The following is a 20,886-nucleotide window of genomic DNA, read 5'->3' as shown; positions in this document are numbered from 1 at the left end:
TGAGCCCAGCCAAGAGGTGAGAGCCATTGTAAAGCAAACTAACTGTGCTTTGTGTCCGGGTCGATACCTGTGGAGAGAAGAGGAGAGAGAGTGATTATTCTGAGGAGTAACAGAGTGAGACCTGTACTTACGGTACGCTGAGCCCAGCCAAGAGGTGAGAGTCATTGTAAAGCAAACTGACTGTGCTTTGTGTCCAAGTCGATACCTGAGGGAAGAAGAGGAGAGAGAGTGATTGCTCTGAGGAGCAAAGGAGTGAGACTTGTACTTACGGTACGCTGAGTCCAGCTGAGAGGTGAGCACCATTCCAAGCCAATTAACTGTGCTTTGTGCCTAAGTTGTTACCTGTGGAGAAGAAAGAGGAAATATTGAGTGACTCGACGAAACCTTGTGAAAACGCGAGGAAGAGCCCACACCAGGGAGACCCAGGTACGCAGCCTAAAATAAAGATCTACAACACTCATCCAGTTTTGATTCTGCCTCCAGGAGGACAAAGGAGCGCGCCACGGGTAGTCTAGACCAGGTTGGAGCCTGAGTCCTACGTCCCTCCTGGTCTTCAGTGTCCTGGACATCCCGTTACCCCTTGTTCCCTGTCCGTGGCCCACCTGGAGGGCAGAGATAGACATTAGTTTTAATTTCCCTTCCCCATTTCCCCTACTACCTTTTAAATATTTAAATAAAGATTGTTTTAATACTCACCTGTTCTCGTGTTGTCTGGTCATTGGGTTGGCTTTGGGGACCTCCTCGAGGTGGGAGTTGAGAAGGGGGCGTGGCTTAGTAAAGTGAGCGCCAGCCCCTGGGCCGTGGCAGATTTTGGCGTAGTCGGCAGGGCCCCACCTCGAGTTGAGTAACCAAGGTCACCCAATGACCGACAACGCGGGACCCGCAGCCCAACCCCGGGCCACGCCCGCACCGGCAGCCCAACCCCGGGCCACGCCCGTTTTTATGGGTAGTCCATGGATACAGAAATATGGAGGCACAGAGTCTGAGGTACGATTAGCAGAATGGAAAGCCCAGTTAGAGTACCTGGCCGATTTGCAGGGCCTTAGTGCAGCCCAGCGGCTCCAATTCATGCTGAATTCCCTGGATGGGGAAGCACGAAGAGAAGTGCAGGCCGCCCCCGAAGCTGTTCGAGCTACCGCCCATCGATATTCCAGTTTCTCACTGAGCAATATGGCGATCACACCCCCGTAGCCGTCCTCCGCTCTCAATTTTTTAATTGCAAGCAAGGTCCCCGCCAACCAATACGAGCTTTCGCCCTAAGGCTGCGAGAACAGTTTACACGACTACAAGCCCGACGTGATCATGGGCTGGGAGACGGGGAAGCCTTGCTGCGCGATCAGTTTTTGTTGGGCATGAAGGAAGGCCCAGTGAGACAGAGCCTACGAGTGCAGTTTAGAAGAGATCCAGGCCTCACGTACGAAGATTTGAAGAAAGAGGCGTTAGCTCTAGAAGGCGACGAGACCGAGTTGGGTGAGCCCCCAGTGTGTGCGGTGGTCAGTGAAGCGACGCCGGCACCACCGGAGGGCCCTGACTGGAAACAAATGTTGAAGGCTGAACTTCTCCAAGATGTCCGGGACCAGATGTCGGAGTTATCTAAAACCCTCTTGGGAGAGTTGCGCCAGGGACGAGCGCGAGAGGAGCCAAGGCAGGTACCCAAAGAAAGAGTGTATTCTGAGAGGGGCCGAGAGCCCCCCGGACGGACAGACTATGTTAATCGGCCCCGTTTTGAGTGGGACGAGCAGGGGAGACCAATTTGCAACCGTTGCAAGAAGCCGGGTCACTATAGTCGCCAGTGTGGGCCCCGCAGAGCATCTGAGGGGGGTTTTTAAGTCGACCGGCCACAGTGGGTCGTGTGGCCGGGACCCCTCGAGAAGACCCTAGGAGAGAAAATGGCTCTAGGAGCCAGATGGTCGGGCATAGCCCAACGGCGGAGGTAAGAGTGTGTGGCAAGACGGTTTCGTGCCTGGTGGATACGGGCTCGCAAGTTACGCTGTTTGCCGAAAGTCTGTCCCGAGAAGTGTTTGGTAGACAAGGGACGCATGGAGCGGAGGCCCCCTGGTTGACCCTGAAGGGCGCAAACGGCCTGGAAATTCCTTACCTCGGCTACTTACTGGCAGACCTGGAAATTCACGGGGTGATGGTCCCCCAGAGAGGTGTGATCATTGTGCAGGATAAATGTTTAGGTACCCACCGAGCTCTGTTGGGCATGAATGTCCTTTCCGAATGTTGGGAAGAGTTGTTTCGGGCTAGGCCGGGCCCAAGGATCGCGCCTGCTGAGAGGCCCAAGTGGAAGCGTGTAGTGGCTGATTGCCAACGGGTGCAGATGAACCAGGCCCGTAAGGGTCGAGAAGAGGTAGGAAGAGTAACCTGTCAATTTGCTTTGTCTATTCCCCCTAGGAGTGAGGCCATTGTGTGGGCCCGAGTGCCGCCCCGGGGGCCTGGACCGGAAGAGTGGGTGTTGATCGAACCCCACATAGATTGCCCACAAGTGGAGGTAGCACGAGCCCTGGCAACGGTTCACCGTGGGAAGATCCCTGTGCGAGTGCGGAACGAACACCCATACGCAGTGCACCTACATCGACACCAACGGCTGGCCCGGTTGACGGTGGTTGCGCCCCAGCAGGTGAGGGAGGAGAGAGACGTCCGCTTTCGTCAGGTGTGCCCCACTGTCATCGAGGTGGCCCTGACACAGGTAGATGTCCCGACAGGAAGGTCTGGACAGGGTGTGCCGACCCACCTTGGAGGCGAGTCCTTACAGGGAGAGGACCTAGAACGGGCGCAGACACAACAGTTACAGGCACTCCTCCGAAGGTGGCAACATGTGTTTGCCACGCATGATGAAGACTATGGGTGCACCGGGGTGGTGGAACATCACATCCCCACTGGGGACGCTGGGCCTAGCAGGGAGAGATATCGGCCGATCCCACCTACCCTATACACCGAAGTGCGCACTCTTCTGCGGGGCATGCTGGGGCGAGGCATCGTCAGGGAGAGTAGTAGCCCGTGGGCAGCGCCCATTGTGCTCGTCCAGAAGAAGACAGGGGCATGGAGATTTTGTGTGGATTATCGTAAGCTCAACCTAGTGACAAAGAAGGATGCGTTTCCCCTACCACGGATTGAAGACTCTCTTGCTAGCCTCACGCGGTCGGCATGGTATTCCACCCTGGATTTGGCCAGTGGCTACTGGCAGGTGAAGGTGGCCGAAGTAGATCGGGAGAAGACCGCCTTTACGACCCCCTTCGGACCATTAGAGTGGGATCGGATGCCCTTCGGGCTTTGTAACGCTCCAGCCACTTTCCAGCGCCTGATGCAGCGGTGCCTTGGAGGTCAGTTGATGGAGTCAGTGTTGATATACTTGGATGATGTAATCGTTTATTCCCCAGATTTCGATTCTCACCTCCGACACCTCGAGGAAGTTTTTCGGGCTATGGAAAAGTATGGCTTGAAGCTGCAGCCCGACAAATGCCACCTGCTGCGACGGGAAGTCCATTTCCTGGGTCATGTGGTCAGTGCAGCAGGGGTGGCCGTGGATCCGGGGAAAGTGTCTACGGTGGAAGAGTGGACTGCACCAACGACGGTGAGACAAGTACGATCCTTTCTAGGGTTTGTGGGCTATTATAGACGGTTTATAAAGGACTTCTCCAAGATTGCCAAACCCCTTAACCAGTTATTAGTTGGTACAGGTCGGAACCGAGGTCGGGGGTCACCCTCCATTGACTGGGACGCTGGCTGCGAGGCGGCTTTCCGCAAGCTGAAGCAGGAACTATTGCAGGCCCCCATCCTAGCATACACTGACTTTTCCAAGCCATTTGTTTTATACACAGATGCCAGCAACCTTGGATTGGGGGCGGTGTTAGCCCAACGGCAGGAGGGAGCGGAGCGAGTAATCGCGTATGCAAGTCGGAGCCTCCACCCCGCTGAGAGAAATGACGCGAACTACAGCTCCTTTAAATTAGAACTATTGGCGCTGAAGTGGGCTGTAAGTGAGAAGTTTAAGGACTACCTCTGGGGTGCCAAGGTAACTGTGATTACTGACAATAACCCCTTAGTACATTTGCAGACGGCGAAACTAGGTGCCGTGGAGCAGCGGTGGGTGGCCCTACTAGCCAACTATGACCTCCAGATCCAGTATCGCCCTGGGTGGGAGCACACGAATGCAGATGTGCTCTCCAGGTTACAGGAGACAGAAGGCCCGAGGGACCGGGCCGATCCTGATGCGGTCAGCCGTGAGGAAGGCTACATGGTGGGGGCAGTGGACGCCCCAGGAAGCCGACCAGAAGCCGTGCCAGAGAACTGGGGGTGGGACCCCCGCCGGTGGGCGGAGAGACAGGCCCAGGACCGGGACATTTGTCAAGTGCGAGAGTGGGTGAAGCAAGGTCGACGGCCGATACCGGCCGAGCGAGTGGCCCAGATTGATGTTGGAAGGCGGCTGTTGGGACAATGGGACAGGCTGGAGTTGCAAGAAGGAGTGTTGTGCAGGAAGATCAGTGATCCAAAACTAGGCGAGGAGGTGCGCCAGATCGTGGTACCGACAGACCAGGTGACAGCACTAGTTACAGCATACCATGATCAGTCAGGACATCAAGGCCAAGAGAGAACTGTATCTCTGCTGCGCAGGTTCTTCTACTGGCCAGGGCTGGAAGCCTCGGTACACGCCCTGATCCAAGCGTGCCCCAGGTGCCTGTTGTTCAAGTCTAGGCGAGAGGCTCGAGCACCCATGTTGCCTATGCACGCAAAGGCTCCCCTGCACATCATGGCAATGGACTTCCTGATGCTGGGCCGGCCTCAAGATCGATACCAGAATATCTTGGTAATTACCGACTTGTTTACCAAGTATGCTTGGGCAGTCCCTACACTCGACCAGACAGCAAACACTACCGCCACAGCTTTATGGCAGGTTGTTTTTCAGACGTTTGGGTGCCCAGAGTTTTTACATTCTGACCAGGGAGCCAACTTCGAATCCAGAGTGATCCGGGAACTATGCCAGCTGTACGGTTGCACGAAAACCCATACAACGTCTTACCATCCCCAAGGAAACGGTGGCTGCGAGAGGTTCAACCAGACCCTATTGGGGTTATTGGGGACCCTGGACCAACGGCAGCAGAGTGATTGGTTGAGTGCCTTACCAAACCTTCTTCAAGCGTACAATAATAGCATACATAGTACGACGGGGTATGCCCCGACCTATTTGATGTTTGGCAGGCACGTGCGCATGCCCATTGACCTGGTCCTAGGAGTTGCAGCAGGTCAGGAAGAGGGGAATGTGACCGAGTGGGTGGGACGCCACCATCAACGACTACACTACGCCTACGAACAGGTGTCAAGAAAGATTCGGATGACAGGGGAAAAGAATAAGCGGCTGTATGACCGAACCGCCCGAGACGCCCCCCTGTTGCCAGGTGAGAGGGTTGTGGTACGGGATAATCGTCGGCAAGGGAAGGGCAAGTTGAGCGACCGATGGGAGTCCACCCCCTACGTGGTCTGTAGACAGCAGAGATCGGGACAGCCGGTATACACCATCCGGCCTGAGGGCAAGCCGGGCCCAGAGCGGGTGGTACACCGCAATATGATCCGCCCCTGCCCTAATTACCCCGAAGCTGTGGAAGAAACTCCCACGGAGCCCGTACCGGCGGCCCCCTGGATTGGAGGATGGGCTGTGATACCAGGAAGACCCGTGGTAGCGCCACCTCCGGTCGCCCCGAGAGAACCAGAAGCGGCCCCTGAACCGGCTGAGCCCGATTCGCCTTTAAGGCGGTCCCAGCGGGAGAATCGAGGTCGACCTCCCGCCCGTTACGGTGAGTGGACGACTCGAAGACGTTCTAGGGACTAGAACGCATTGGCGGGGGAGGATGTCACAAGGTGACGATCTTTTAGGGGGGCGGAACCAAAGTTGGGGAAGTTTGGTTCCGCCCGGAAGTGTTTCCGCCCAGACCGGAAGAACCGAACACCGGACTTCCGGTAGCGCCGTAAGGGAGAAGATTGGGAAATTCAATGCACCTGTGCCTAGTTAGGAACAGCGGGCGATGATTGGAAGACACGCTGAACACAGCAGTACTTAAGGCTGAGTTTATTCACAGTCAGGAGTTTTTTTTGGGTGTGTGTAAGCACTGTAGTGCCTGCTGGTGCGCTGTGTTTTGTGGCTGTTGAACTCTCTCTCTCTCACAGGCTGGAACAGTAAATGTTGAGGACATTGTAAACCTTAAAGGTGATGAGAAGAACGAATGCATGACGGATTGAGACGAAGTGAAAGGGGATATTTAAACCAACAAATGCTGTGAGTACCAGAGCAAGCGCAAGTGATTGTTATATTGACCTGGTATATGCTAAACTCTCTTCAGGAGAAAGAGAACGGCCATACCCCTATTATAGCGTGGTGGGTGAGCCGAGTGGAGGTTTTCACTGAAGCAGTCACAACGACGACATCATTAGCTGGGCCACATTATCCATCGCCGCTCCGACTAAAGTGAAGTAAAGGAAGACGGGAGTCCTTTTTGTGCACTGAGCGTGGTGGGTGAGTCCTTTGTGCTGTGAAGACCTTTGAGTTTGACGTGGTGTTGTATATTGCTGTGGGTTGCTGTGGATTGCTGTGTGTCTTGTCTGATAGACCCCCGCTTTTACATACTTCGCTAAAGGAAGACCAAGAGGCTGCTGGCCCTAGCTTGACTTAATCCTGCATATGTTGTGAGCGTGTTTCAGAGTTTAGAAGATTAGCACGGCGCCCCGAGACTATCCTGTCCCGCCTGGACATTTGGTGGGTGGCGTGAGCGCCAACGAAGAGCTGGAGAAGCAGCAGCATCGTGAGTACGATTTGTGACAATTACTACTCCACACTGTAAACTGTGCGAGTTTTATTATTGCAGAGAGCGAGGTGAAGGGATTTCCATCGTCCCGTGGCCTCTACAAAGGGGCGCCCCTGTCCAGAGTTCGAACGCCGACGGCAGCGAGGAGAGGGAAGCGCTCGGCCCGGTGAGACGTTGAGTATTCCCACCCCCCTGCCACCGCACAGCCGTCGAGAGGGTTCGCCCCCGACGCCACGTAGGGACGGCTTACTCCATCAGGTGTTTCGCTAGGCGGATACCTGTGGAGGGAAGGACAGAGAAAGTGAATAACCTGAGGAGAGATCGAAGGAGCCTGTACTTACGGTGTGCTGTGTCTAGCTGAGAGGTGAGCACCATCCAAAGTCAAATAACTGTGTTTCTGTGTCTAAGTTGATAATTGTGGAGGAAAGAACAGAGAAAGTGAATAACCAGAGCGAGTCCTGTACTTACGGTACGCCGAGCCCAGCGGAGAGGTGAGAGCCATCGTAAAGCAAACTAACTGTGTTTTGTGTCCAAGTCGATACCTGTGGAGAGAAGAGGAGAGAGAGTGATTATTCTGAGGAGTAACAGAGTAAACCTGTACTTACGGTACGCTGAGCCCAGCCAAGAGGTGAGAGCCATTGTAAAGCAAACTAACTGTGCTTTGTGTCCGGGTCGATACCTGTGGAGAGAAGAGGAGAGAGAGTGATTATTCTGAGGAGTAACAGAGTGAGACCTGTACTTACGGTACGCTGAGCCCAGCCAAGAGGTGAGAGTCATTGTAAAGCAAACTGACTGTGCTTTGTGTCCAAGTCGATACCTGAGGGAAGAAGAGGAGAGAGAGTTATTGCTCTGAGGAGCAAAGGAGTGAGACTTGTACTTACGGTACGCTGAGTCCAGCTGAGAGGTGAGCACCATTCCAAGCCAATTAACTGTGCTTTGTGCCTAAGTTGTTACCTGTGGAGAAGAAAGAGGAAATATTGAGTGACTCGACGAAACCTTGTGAAAACGCGAGGAAGAGCCCACACCAGGGAGACCCAGGTATGCAGCCTAAAATAAAGATCTACAACACTCATCCAGTTTTGATTCTGCCTCCAGGAGGACAAAGGAGCGCGCCACGGGTAGTCTAGACCAGGTTGGAGCCTGAGTCCTACGTCCCTCCTGGTCTTCAGTGTCCTGGACATCCCGTTACCCCTTGTTCCCTGTCCGTGGCCCACCTGGAGGGCAGAGATAGACATTAGTTTTAATTTCCCTTCCCCATTTCCCCTACTACCTTTTAAATATTTAAATAAAGATTGTTTTAATACTCACCTGTTCTCGTGTTGTCTGGTCATTGGGTTGGCTTTGGGGACCGCCTCGAGGTGGGAGTTGAGAAGGGGCGTGGCTTAGTAAAGTGAGCGCCAGCCCCTGGGCCGTGACACATGCCTGATATTTACCCGTTTAATTCAATACCTTAGTCTTCATTGTAGCAGAAAATGTGAGCTCACTACAACCTCTCATATACAATAAAGTCAATGAAAGAAATGAAAACCAATGCAATACGATTAATGTCCACCCACAGACTGTTTTTAAACGGGGTTGGATAAATATTTTTTGCTTTGATGTGTGTGATTTTGGTTAGATGACAGTTGGTTGTACAGTAGGTTACAGTTTGACAAGAGTTTACAGTTTGACAAAAGAAAAATGTTTTGTTTTATTGCGACTGTATACAAATTTAAGCAAACACTTTGCCGTTTGAATTATGTCCCATATGAACAAAATGACAGAGTATGTATTGTTTTTATGTTTCCACTGTTCAATCGCGCATCTCTCACACACGCGCGTGCGCATACACACTCACATCACGTCTTTCTCTAACACTAGTTGCGCATTACGTTAATTTTCACGCGAGTTTTATTTATTTTTATATCGTGTATATTATATTATAATGTCACGTGTCCTGCTACTACTGGCACTTAGCTCTTGCTGATGTGAAGTTAACTCGGTCTGTCCCTCATCATGACCAGGCTGTGGATGCTCAGGCTCGCAAACATAGACGCTCGCGAATTCCGGGAATCCGTGGACCAATCAAGACTAGTAGGCCGACTCTTCTCCCTCGTTTTTTTACACGTAGCAGCATATAAGTGATTGTATTAGTGCCTCTGCTGTTGGCTGTTCATATTTATTAGACTTTTTTTGCCATCGGCCGGGCGACGGCCCTCCATTGAACGGCCGTTCTGGACTTTTCCAGAACGCACAGATTGCCAATCCGTCCCTGCTGGTCGATTAAATACTGCACTGATTCAAGCACCTGAACTCCACCATTAAATCGTTCAAAAGGACACTTACAGTACGTACCAGATAGTCAGCAGTCCGAAAAGTCACCCCATACAGAAAATGCATGTTGCTGAATCTTATGACACTTTCACCGGTTATGCACACACAACCAGGGCATAAGGTCTTATGAATGAGGTTATCGGCAGACCTTCACTTGGTAGGTTAACCCTGTTCAGAGTGACCCACTCGCACAGCTAGTTTTATCCGGAGCACTTCTAAAAGTGGGTCAGCAAAAAGGTCATTTAATGTGGCTGACTATTTAGGGTTTACTATTCCTCATACTTTGGATTCATGATTTGAACAAACCACTCTTCAGAAAAGGTGTTTTATAAGGTGCTGGTGGGCTGTGTATGCATATTTTGGCGCCATAGATGTGAAACAATAGAGGAGCTTATAGGTCTCGTCCTGTATAACAGCAGAGGAAGCTGTTTGTTTGTCTTGGAAAGAAAAATAGGCCATGCATGCAAAAAGAAGAGCTGTCAATGAAAGTTTTATTAATTATTTAAAAATTGCTTCTCGCTATTGTCCTGTAATGTGTTCATGTTAGTAATCAATCATGTTAGTACAAAATATTTGTATAATAATAATAATATAATGTTATATTATCTACTTGAAAACCAGTCTAATCTTAAGGTTTATACCTGAGGAACTGGTTATCCATGTAACAACATCAAATTACATTAAAGTTATAGGAAAAAAGTTTAATATTTACCATCAAAATATCAACATTCGTAGAGTTCAAGGCCCTTTATGAATCAAAGTACAAATGAGGTGTTTGTGTAACACTTCACCTGCAGTGGCAAACTCATGAAGAGTCATGAAACTTTAATAGCAACAGTAATGTAGTTACTATTAAAAGTGACTATTGCTGTTTGAGGGCAAAAAACAGCTTTGGACAAGAAGACGTAAGACATTTGTGGGATGGATAATAAAGTTTAAACAAACAAACAGGCTACTATTTCCTCATTCAAGCCCTTATTGACAGTAAAAGGAACTTCATAAAAGTTTATGCAACCAAAGATTAAACATTTTAATGTGGTTTTAAGAAAACCCCCATGCCCATTGATGCCAGTAAAATAACCATTTATGTTCCTCATAAGGACAGTGCTTTTTGTTTAAGGTTTAAAAGTGATGTTTGTTTCAATGAGTTATGCAACAAAACAAATACAATGTTGCGTGTAACATCATAATCTTAAAAGATTATATTTGTCAATAAAGAAGGTATTTTATCAAAACATTTGTCACCATCATGGGTCTTTCTTCATTCATATTTACATACATTTAAAAATATATATTGTTGACAAATAATACTCATGCAGTGGAAAATTAAACCACTCTATAAGGTACAGTTAATCAGGCAATCTCACGCTATTATCTTGTGTCCTGTGCAAACCTGTAAATTACCCACTTTGCTGAGGTTTAGAAAATCGCTTGATGCGTGTTTTATCTTGTTTCCAAAGTCTTTATTTACTTGGCAACAACTTAGCTGCCTTCGTTTGGATTTGATGTTTTAATTACTTTGTTTTGTTACTTAAATGCTCATCATGACTTGAAACACTACTTTGTGCTATTTCTTTTTTTTATTGAAACTTTACTTTATGCTGTCTCAGGCTGTGTCCCAAATTACCCTATATTCACTTCAATCAATATTCCCCACATTAATTTATTAATATACAGTAGTCCAATTGAAGTGAAGTAAAACAAGTGCACGAGAACAGCAGAAGGCCTACGGGCGCCATCTTGCGCCGAGATGCGGGAATATATTCAGCCTCAGTGGGTGTTTCCAAGCGGTCATCTAGTTCTGGCGAGAGGGTATACAACAACTACGGCCAAATCTCGCGAGAGGTTTGGTTTAGGGCAAGGTTTGGGGTAGGATCAGAATAAAAAGAAAAGTTCTGGCTAGATAGAATATTGCTACGGCATAAATTCCGGGTAATGTTGGGTTTCGGGTAAAGTTAATTTAGGGGGTAGGATTAGGATGAAAACAGCGCACATCCGGCGGGATTCCACGAGATGTTGGACGTAGCTGTATTGCTTCTAGCCACAGCCCGGCTATCTGTGTGCGTACATCGATTGTAAACTCGTTATTGCGGTGCATCGTGTAATTAAATTAGTAAACTGTGACTGTTCCCTCAAACACATTACATAATGGTATGTGGCTATTTCGGACTATCAGTAATCGTCAATGCATTTCATTAGCCCTATTTAACAACAGTTAAATTTAACTGCGCGTCCCCTTTAAGAGCGTTTTCGCAGACGCGCATGCGCAAACGAGGGCGGGTAAAATGAAAGCTGTAAATAACCGATCGACGGTCCTTAGCAACCGGTTAGCTTCGTAAAACACGAGAATTAACGGACGAACCAGTCTGCAACATGACATTCACTCATATGATAGTTTGAGAAGCTGTTATAACACATTAACTGCAAATTCGTTGACATTTGATGGACGTTTAACCTGGAAATACCAATTTAACAGATTTTAACTTGGCTAAATTAGTTTGGTTTCTTGCATGTAAACAAACAACATACTCTTAATTTACGAGAGTAAAAATATTTATTTTTTTAGACAGTTTTCTTTTTATATTAACGCAAAGACTTCATGTATTAAAATAGTAACGTTAAGTTACCTTTACAGGAACTTTTAAAGCTTTCGTATTCGTAGTTTTTCTCTTGTTTGGAGGGAGATCTCATCTGACAATGAGCACTGTCCTGGTAAGTGACGAATTACAATCTGAATACAATAAAACACAAATTTAATCATGAGTTGTTAACTTATAAGTGTCGTTTGAATATTGCAAATATTATATAACCTGTTGATATGTTTATATCAGGATGATCCGACCCTTGAGAGACATTTTAAGGGTCACAGAGATGTCATCACAAGTGTGGATTTCAATTCTAATATGAAACAAATAGGTAAGATATTGTGTGATTATGCATCATGTCGTGCTTTTTGTCCATCAACCAGCTTTAGACTGATGTGCATGGTTTGTGCATCATCTCATATGTTAAACATCAGATTGGATACATAATAATGATAATAAGACATTGTATTTATTGATAACTTTCACAGCCTTCAAAGGTACCTTACAGTTTAAAAACAACTTGTCAACACAAAAAGTGCATGCAATCGCATAGTCTCTTGGCTAAATAATACCTAAAACATAAATGGTTGAATAGAAAACACACACACACACACACACACACACACACACACACACACACACACACACACACACACATATATATATATATATATATATATATATATATATATATATATATATATATATATATATATATATATATATATACATTTTGGAGATACTTCTTTCCAATATAACTTGCATTGCATTTAGACTTTATATTTTATCAGTGCATTCATTCCCTGGGAATCAAACCCATGACTTTGTTGTTGCAAGCCAAGTGCTTTACCATTTGAACTACAGGAAAGCCCAACTAGGTTTCCTTGGATCTAGCAGGACATGATGCATTTACACTTCTTGTTGGTCAACATTAAGACTCTTCTATTTAGACCAAAATTAGTGGTTTTCAGATGAATGGTGGTGTAAAGTGTTATTTGTGTTTAACAGCCACTGGCTCCATGGACTCGTGTATTATGATCTGGAATATGAAGCCTCAAATGAGGGGTTACAGGTTCATGGGACATAAAGATGCTGTGATGTCCGTTCAGTTCTCACCTTCTGGTCATCTTGTTGTTTCTGCATCCAGAGACAAGACGGTCCGGCTCTGGGTTCCCAGTGTGTGAGTAATGGCTCAATTGAAATCAGATTAGGTTACACTTTATTTTGATAGTCCACTTTAGACATTCTACTAACTATAAATAACTTTGCAACTACATGTCAACTAACTTTCAATAATTTGCAACTAAACATCAACTAACTGTCATTAGTGTATTAGTAGACTGTAAGGGTTGGGGTTAGGGAAGAGGTTTGGGTTAGTGGAATAAGTTGACATGCACCTGCAAAGATACTTATAAACAATTGAATGTCTGTTGAGATATCATCACAATAAAGTGTTAGTAGATATTAAGCTGACAGTCTACAAATTCTTTAAAGATAAGTAGTTGATAAGTAGTTGCAAAGTTACTTATAATTAGTAAAATGTCTAAAGTGGACTGTCGAAATAAAGTGTTACCTCAGATTATGAGAACACAAGAGGTCATATGTAGGGATGCACCGATACCACTTTTTTGGAGTACGAGTACGAGTACTTGCATTTCAGTACTTGCCGATACCGATACCGAGTACTTAATAAAAAACATGATTTAAATTTACAGGTAACAGCTTTAGTCATATAATTTAACAAAAAAAACAAAGGACTAGTTTTCCAGTTTGTTGTAAAGTCTGCCTCTTTGGACAACACAAGAGGCATTAACCCCTTACATGCCGCTCAAACATAGACATTTCTCAATTCCAGGTATCGGGGGACTTTTAAAGAGTAAGAGTACTTTAGAAAATGTGGTATCGAGGCCGATACCAGTATCGGTATCGATGCATCCCTAGTCATATGAACACTTAAGAGCCTCATGTGTTGTGAAAATATACTGTATCTTTAAGAACAAAAAACCTCTATCCATCCATCCATTTCAACACATAAGCAGTATCTGTTGTGTTCAGAGATCTGGCATAACCATATGTGTGTGTAAATGAAGAGTGTGGTTCCAAAACGAGATAATAAAAAAAATGAAACAAACCAACTGCAGTTTGATCAATATTAATTGGAATGCACAATCAAAAACATGAAGAGAGTTTTCCCTTTTTGGAACCAAACTCTTATAAATCCAGATTTTATTAGGTGAACCTTATTATGAGGTTTTGGATTTATGCAATGTGTAATGTTAACAGTAGGGGTAGGCAAAAACTCATTAATTTTGTAAACATCAAAAGTCAAGTGTTTGAGTTTTATTTTAGTTTTATTAACATTTTGATTATTTACTTTTATTTTAAATTTATAGCTTTCATGCCTTTTATTTTAGTGTTAAATTATTTTTTGTTTTGTTTCTTTCTTACACTTAGTACAGTGTTTTGCTAAAGCAACATTTCTAACTATTAATTACTTCAAGTTTTACTTTAACTCAAGTTTTACTTTAACTCAAATTTTAAGGCTGGCGCATGATCTCTGAAAGCCAATGTTGACATTTAAAATCACCTTAACAAACACACCCCTACCACAATAGGACCTGGACCTTCTTTTAATAGATCTGCCCCACACATACCCAACCCAGGCAACAATGTCTTTTAGTAGACACACCCCTTACTACTGATTGGCTACAAGTGTGTTTTGGTACTCGGCTCGACTCCCTTTTCTAAAGCGTTTCTCAAAAATCGTGCACCCCGCCTTTAACCCTGTATTTTATTTTATTTGACTGACATGTGTTTAGTTTGAGTTAACATTTATAACCCTGTAGTCAAACAGTTCCTAATTTACATGTATTTATAATAATCAAATAAGTCTGCTTTAATAATGAAGAAACCCTCTCCCTTAAAAAAAGTATTTATTTAATAGCCTCATAAACATGTTTTAGTCCTCAATATGTCTGAATTTTACATGACACTTAAAAATGTTAGATTCTGATTGGCAGGTCAACAACGTTACCAAGGTTTGTACTTATCAGATTACTACCGCTTAAAACTAATAACACATGGTAACCCGGATGCTGCAAATCATTTTGACAGGTAGAGTTTAATATGACAGAAAAAATAAATATAAATATGTCATATGAATAGCAAGCAGGATATGACATTTTATTTACAAATGAATAAACCATTCATTACATTTGAACGTCTTGTTTTATCTTAAAACTGAAAGTAACCGTGTTTTCCTCACAGAAGGTCTGCATTCTTACAAAAAAGAGCACATTAAATTCCAAATCAGTATTTAATGTTCCTTACCTTACTTGTGAGGTAAATAGCAGTGTAATAAGCGGGATAATGTACAGGCAGCGATAACAGGTTGTTATCGAGAAATAAACCACTTCAATAAACCCGGATGCTGCCTATACATTATCCCTTACTTAATCAAATCCTGTAGGTTTGACACAATGTTAATCAATTACTGAACATTGGGTTTATTTGTTTAAAAAGGGATTTTTATAAGTATATTTCTAAATATTTGTTTAAAACTTATTTTAGGAAAGGGGAGTCAACAGTTTTCCGAGCCCATACTGGAACAGTACGAAGTGTGAGCTTTTCAAGTGATGGCCAGACCCTAGTCACCTCATCTGATGACAAAACTATCAAAGTCTGGACTGTTCATCGCCAGAAGTTTCTCTTCTCTCTCAATCAACACATTAACTGGGTCCGCTGTGCTAAGTATGTGGTTCCCATTCTTCTGACAGATTAGACAGTGTGCTGACATGACAGGATTCCTGTGGTCAAGACAAACCTGGGATAATCCGTATAAATGGAAATTCTGTATAAATACTTTTCCCGCAAAATACTATTCTTGAAAATTCACCTTTGAACAACATAGGTGTGGGAATCTTGACAGCCTAATGACCATTGACAGTTTCACTGGTTCGAGCCTCGAATGGGGCAGGAGGTCTTTCTGTGTGTAGTTTGCATGTTCTCCCTCTCCAGCGTGGGTTAACTCAGGTTTCAGTCCAAAAACATGCAGGTTAAGTGAATTGGAGATATCACATTGCCCTCCCTCAAAGTGTGTATAGATCAACTTCTATATAGATTAACCGGTTTTCGCAATGAATATACCCATAGATGCTGGAATGGCATTAAGATGAAATAAATACAAAGTCTGCTGACACATCGTAAAGTTCAGTTTAGTAAATTTAATTATGTCCAGCTTCCTGTCACAAATGATAATATAAAGTTGTAAACATCTACTTTATTTGCATCTCTGAAAAATTATTTTAGGCATTTTTTGTTTTATCAGTTCCCCCAGGGATAACATTTAGAGACTACAGGTAGGTCTTGACCCCCTCATTCCAAACACTCACTTGATACGTGAGATCTTTTAAAGAGAGTAAAGATTGCCAGATAGTATCTCACTTATTTACCTGTTGCATGAACTGATACATTCTTGAAGTAACAGTAAGACTTAGACATACAGTCCTAGTTTAGTTTAGGTACACTAGCACATTGAATACACTAACTGAAAGCAGTGTCTGAGGCCGGTAGGCAATTATATTTACATTTATACCTTTGGCGGACGCAATAGCAACTTACAAAAGGTACATTTTATTAGTACGTTTGTTTCCTGGGGATCAAACGTATAACCTTTGTGGTGCTAATGCAGTTGAGCTACAAAAATACTGATGTAAAGTTTTTTCCATCCTTTAGATTCTCACCTGATGGGCGACTGATAGTTTCTGCCAGTGACGATAAAACAGTGAAGCTGTGGGATAAGAACAGCAGAGAGTGCATCCATTCATTCTGTGAGCACAGCGGGTGAGTGAGCGCCACAACACACAGTCTCAATATGATGTTCAGCTACACCCATGTGACAAAAACACAAAGAATGTTATTTATCGGTTGTTTTTAGATATGTGAATCACGTTGACTTTCACCCAAGTGGCACCTGCATCGCAACAGCTGGCACAGACAACACAGTAAAGGTCTGGGATATTCGCACCCACAAACTCCTGCAGCACTATCAAGGTAAAACTATCAAAGCTTGGCATTTGGTTATCTTGTTGTCATACCTGTTTTGGCAATAGGACAGGTCGATACTTCCATCTGAAACTCTGCTTAAAGCAGGGGTGTCAAATTCAGTTTCATCCCGGTCCACGTCAGCATTGCGGTTGCCCTCTCAAGGGCCGGTTGTTTATAAGACTATAAGAATGTATCAACTCTTTTATTACATTGCATAATTATTCCTGCTGGTTTTGTTAATAACTCCATTAATACCTAGCTTTGAATGTAGAAGCTCAGGACATATAATGACAAAGTGTATTCAAGTGTGCAACCATTCTCCAGATTATTTTAAAAATAAATGTGCTAACAAAAAACATGTTTATGTAATAAAATGAGAGACATTTTTCAGATACCAATAAAGAGTTTTACAACCTCCACCACGTTATATATAGGCCTTTATGCATTTATCAGACACAGATACCGGTCACTCTTGGTTTCATGATTTATTGCCCTCTTTGCAAAAAAGCTTTGGTGACTGATTGACAGGCGTCTCATGAGTTCATTGTTGTACAGATCAGCAGTTTCAATCACTCGTTAAAATTAATGAACGAATCAGACATTAGCGGAAATAGACATGTTGTGTGCTAATCCTAGCTGGACATCGCAAAACATTTCAATTCAATTCAATTCAATTTTATTTATATAGCGCTTTTCACAAAAGTCAATTGTTTCAAAGCAGCTTTACATAAATAGAAGCAGTGAAAAGCACAGAAAACGACAGATAGCACAACAGAATACATGATAGCATGAGCAGTTAAATTTGCTGCGGCTATGACTCAATATTATAATTGCACGTATTACTAAAGCAACGTATAGAAGAGGAAGCTAGGTAAAGCCCAAAAAGGCTGCCTCCCCGGGGTGAAAAACCCCCTAGGAGAAAAAAAAACCCCGGGCTTTTATCCGAGGAAAAATAAGTCCTAGGAGGGAAAAACCCTTGGGAGAACGGAAATGGAGATTTAGCGGAGATTAAGCGGTTCTGTCGGTGATCGTTGGTCAGGTATCAGCTGGGCATAACGTTGAAGGACGGCCAGTAGATCAGAGGTGTGCCGACTTTCAGATCTACCGGGACTGGGTCTGTTTGTCTCGTCCTCGGGTCAAAGACGAGACAGGGAGAGAAAAACAAAATCGTATTAGCGTAGCAGCCGTTCATATGTATTGAAGTGTCACACAGTGATGTGGTTTAACTCAGCTTAGTTCCAGACAGACTAAATATTGCGGCATAATTATGTTATCCACAGTTGAGGATTTAGCAAATTGGGGGCCCAATGCGAGGGTATATATGGTAAATAAGGGTCACCTTCCGATCTTTAAGAGAAAATGAAACCTGACGACCCGTTTGACTAAGGCCTAAAGCCCCACTGTCGTCGTTAATGCAGGTTCAGTGGCAAACCTTTGTGTAGAAACGGAAAACATTTCCTCGCTGGATAGGATTTGGGATTCCGACTTTATATCATTCTGTATGTGTTTTGATGAATGTGAGCATAAGCACGCGCAAGAGAGATAGGAAGAGAGAGAAAGAGCATAGACTGTGCATAGTAAGGAGAGTGCGCACGTCTGGGACGGAGCTCTCTGCTCGTTCTCTCTCCTGCAATCCTCAACATTATCACTCCTTAATTACATTAAATTATCAAAAAAAGACTTTGGTGGGACAAACATTTTTTTTTGGCAGCCGCAAAAAAACTCAATGCAGGAAATACCCTGCAAAAAAATTAAATAAAAATGATAATTATAATAAAATAATTGGTAAGCTCTCGCAGGCTACATAAAATAAGGTGGCAGGCCGGATTTGGCCCACAGGCCTTGAGTTTGACAGCTCTGGCTTAAAGTAAGGAAAATAAAAAAAGGATAAAAATAAAAATGGAAGTTAGTCTAGTATTATGGAAACTTCTTGTCAAAACAAGTGAAATTAATTGCTCACAGTGTTCAGTAATTTTTTTTTTAGAAATTCTAATCAATGCTATAAAAACAAAGACACAAAGGATGAGGCTGTGAAAATACAGCATAGTAGAAATTACTAATTTTTACTAAATCATCTGATAGCTAAATTGCTTTGTTTCAGCAAATCAAAAGATGGATTACAATGGAAACTTGCATTGATATTCAAAACGATTCACTTTGTGGATGTTTTGATTTAGAAAGCAGTATACTCAATATGACTAAGTGGTGATAGAGCTTCCATGATATATAAATAGATTTCACATTTGCTAGAGGTTAAATACAGGACCACAGTGTGTTGTCATTGGCTGGCACGTGGCCCAGGACACAGACAGTGAGTGAAGTAGGTGAAGAACACATCATTATGATTGGAGAGCTCAACTCATGAAATAATGATGCAGCGTCTTTATTCACCTTCAGCGTCACAATCCCTTTCTGATATCCTCAACACCGAAGAGATGTCAGTGGCACAGTTTAGACAGATGTGGCATATTGTTAAAATAACATTGTAACATTTAAACCAAATTGTAATGATCAAATACAAAGTTTTTGCTATTATATTGTCTTCAACGGCTTACTGATGGGCCCAAGTAAGTATTTAAATAAGTATTCACAGATATTTAATTTAAAGCTCTTGTGAACAGAATTTCGCAATCGATTTTACTTCCGTATTGTGACCTATTCCCAAGTGAAACGAAATATCACACAAAGAAAATAGTGGGCGTGGCTTTTGTTTCCACTGTGAACTGATTGGATATAGAACAGGCGTTTTATTCAGAAATGGAACTCGCAGGGGATTGACAGTTGGAGGGGGCAACAACTACAGTTACAGATGAAAACCCAGATGCAACAATTGTTAGTGTTTCCCATAATATACATAACAATGACATCTGTCAAGAGCAGGTAATTTAGTGGAGGTGGCCCCTCAAACTTCTCTATGCAGGAAAAACCTGCATTTCATAATATTTCCAGTGCATCCTATTTATATGTGATCCTGTCTAAAGTCTCATCAGTTTTGATTTCACTCATTGATTTCTCAATAAGTGAAATCACAAATCATCTACATTATTTACTTGACTGTATATTGGGTTGCAATTCCTACATGAGTCTGCTGAGGGCGTCCCAGTCTAAGGCTTGCAGTCCAGTAATCATTCATAAGGGTGACGTCATGTAGTGCAAACTAGTGTTTGTCCTCAGGGAAGTTAAGTAGGCCTGTGCTTCACTCGGGCAAGTAGATATTCTTTATAGCTCTGCTGAGGGCCATTTTGTGATATCCACATGTGTGCAAGCGCTAAAAATCAGAGCAAAAAGAAAATTAAGTATTTGACTGGAAACATAACTTAAGACTTAGTTCAGAGTTTCATTGTTACAGTAATGCCATAGAGACTTGGGGCCAAGTTAAGACTTCAAGTTCATTAGTTTCAGACTGAGTAAAGTTAATTTACATATTAACTTTACTACACAACCTTTTGCACTTTACATTAATTGTGAAATGAATACCAATGTATGTGTACAAATTCACACGTCTTTACACACATTTTAATGAACTACGTGAAATCTGTTCTATGCTATTGGTTTTACCAGGGTTAAAGTCACAGTTGTGATGATAAATACAACTACTAAATTGCACGTAACACAACACTTTAGAAAGGTATTTGTTTTTTTTAATTTTCAAAGTGGATATTATAAGAAGGGGAGAAAACCTTGTAGCACAGAGAGTAGAAGGTTGCGTTAGCAGTGCAAAAAGTCATGGGTTTGATTCCCAAGTAGCACACATACTTTATTTCTATACCATGTAAAGCCGTATTCAGACAGCCAGTGATGTTATCGCTGTGTGTCGCCTGTCTCTTTCAATGAGTCGTTTCTAAATCTGCTTGTCATAAACAAATAAGTACCATCCACGCCAGTAACTGACAAGAGAAGGATGACGTGAAATCCATTGCTTCGTTCTCATTGGTAGTTGCTCTCGAAATTCGCTCGACATTTGCATAAAGTTAAACTTTTCTTAACTTTCTCGTGTCGCTGGAATATGGTCGCCAATGGTCACTTTCGCTCGTGCCGCCGGAAGTTGCCCGGTTTCCATTGAAATAAATGAGATCGCGTCGCTCTGCTACTGCTGGTCGCTGGCTGTCTTAATGGAGCTTAATGCACTGCAAGTCGGTTTG

The 20,886-nt window shown here is 43.9% G+C and overlaps 1 protein-coding gene across 2 annotated transcripts in view; it reads left to right on the top strand.

Moving 5' to 3' along the window:
- Window positions 1-10,851: 10,851 nt before the first annotated feature.
- The window catches only part of poc1a (POC1 centriolar protein A), a 129,684-nt gene continuing 119,649 nt past the window's right edge, over window positions 10,852-20,886 (top strand). The window contains exons 1-7 of one of the 2 annotated variants that reach the window (XM_065273046.1): window positions 10,852-11,173; window positions 11,749-11,825; window positions 11,945-12,029; window positions 12,707-12,878; window positions 15,269-15,448; window positions 16,433-16,540; window positions 16,635-16,750. In XM_065273046.1, the coding sequence (XP_065129118.1) occupies window positions 11,811-11,825; window positions 11,945-12,029; window positions 12,707-12,878; window positions 15,269-15,448; window positions 16,433-16,540; window positions 16,635-16,750 (676 nt within the window). In that variant the 5' untranslated portion in view covers window positions 10,852-11,173; window positions 11,749-11,810. Of the gene's footprint in view, window positions 11,265-11,748; window positions 11,826-11,944; window positions 12,030-12,706; window positions 12,879-15,268; window positions 15,449-16,432; window positions 16,541-16,634; window positions 16,751-20,886 lie in introns of both variants that reach the window. The other variant, XM_065273045.1, reaches the window with a different exon arrangement.

Source organism: Paramisgurnus dabryanus, chromosome 14, assembly GCF_030506205.2.
Source record: "Paramisgurnus dabryanus chromosome 14, PD_genome_1.1, whole genome shotgun sequence".
NCBI classification, from domain to species: domain Eukaryota; kingdom Metazoa; phylum Chordata; class Actinopteri; order Cypriniformes; family Cobitidae; genus Paramisgurnus; species Paramisgurnus dabryanus.
This window is presented reverse-complemented; position numbering and strand designations above follow the sequence as displayed.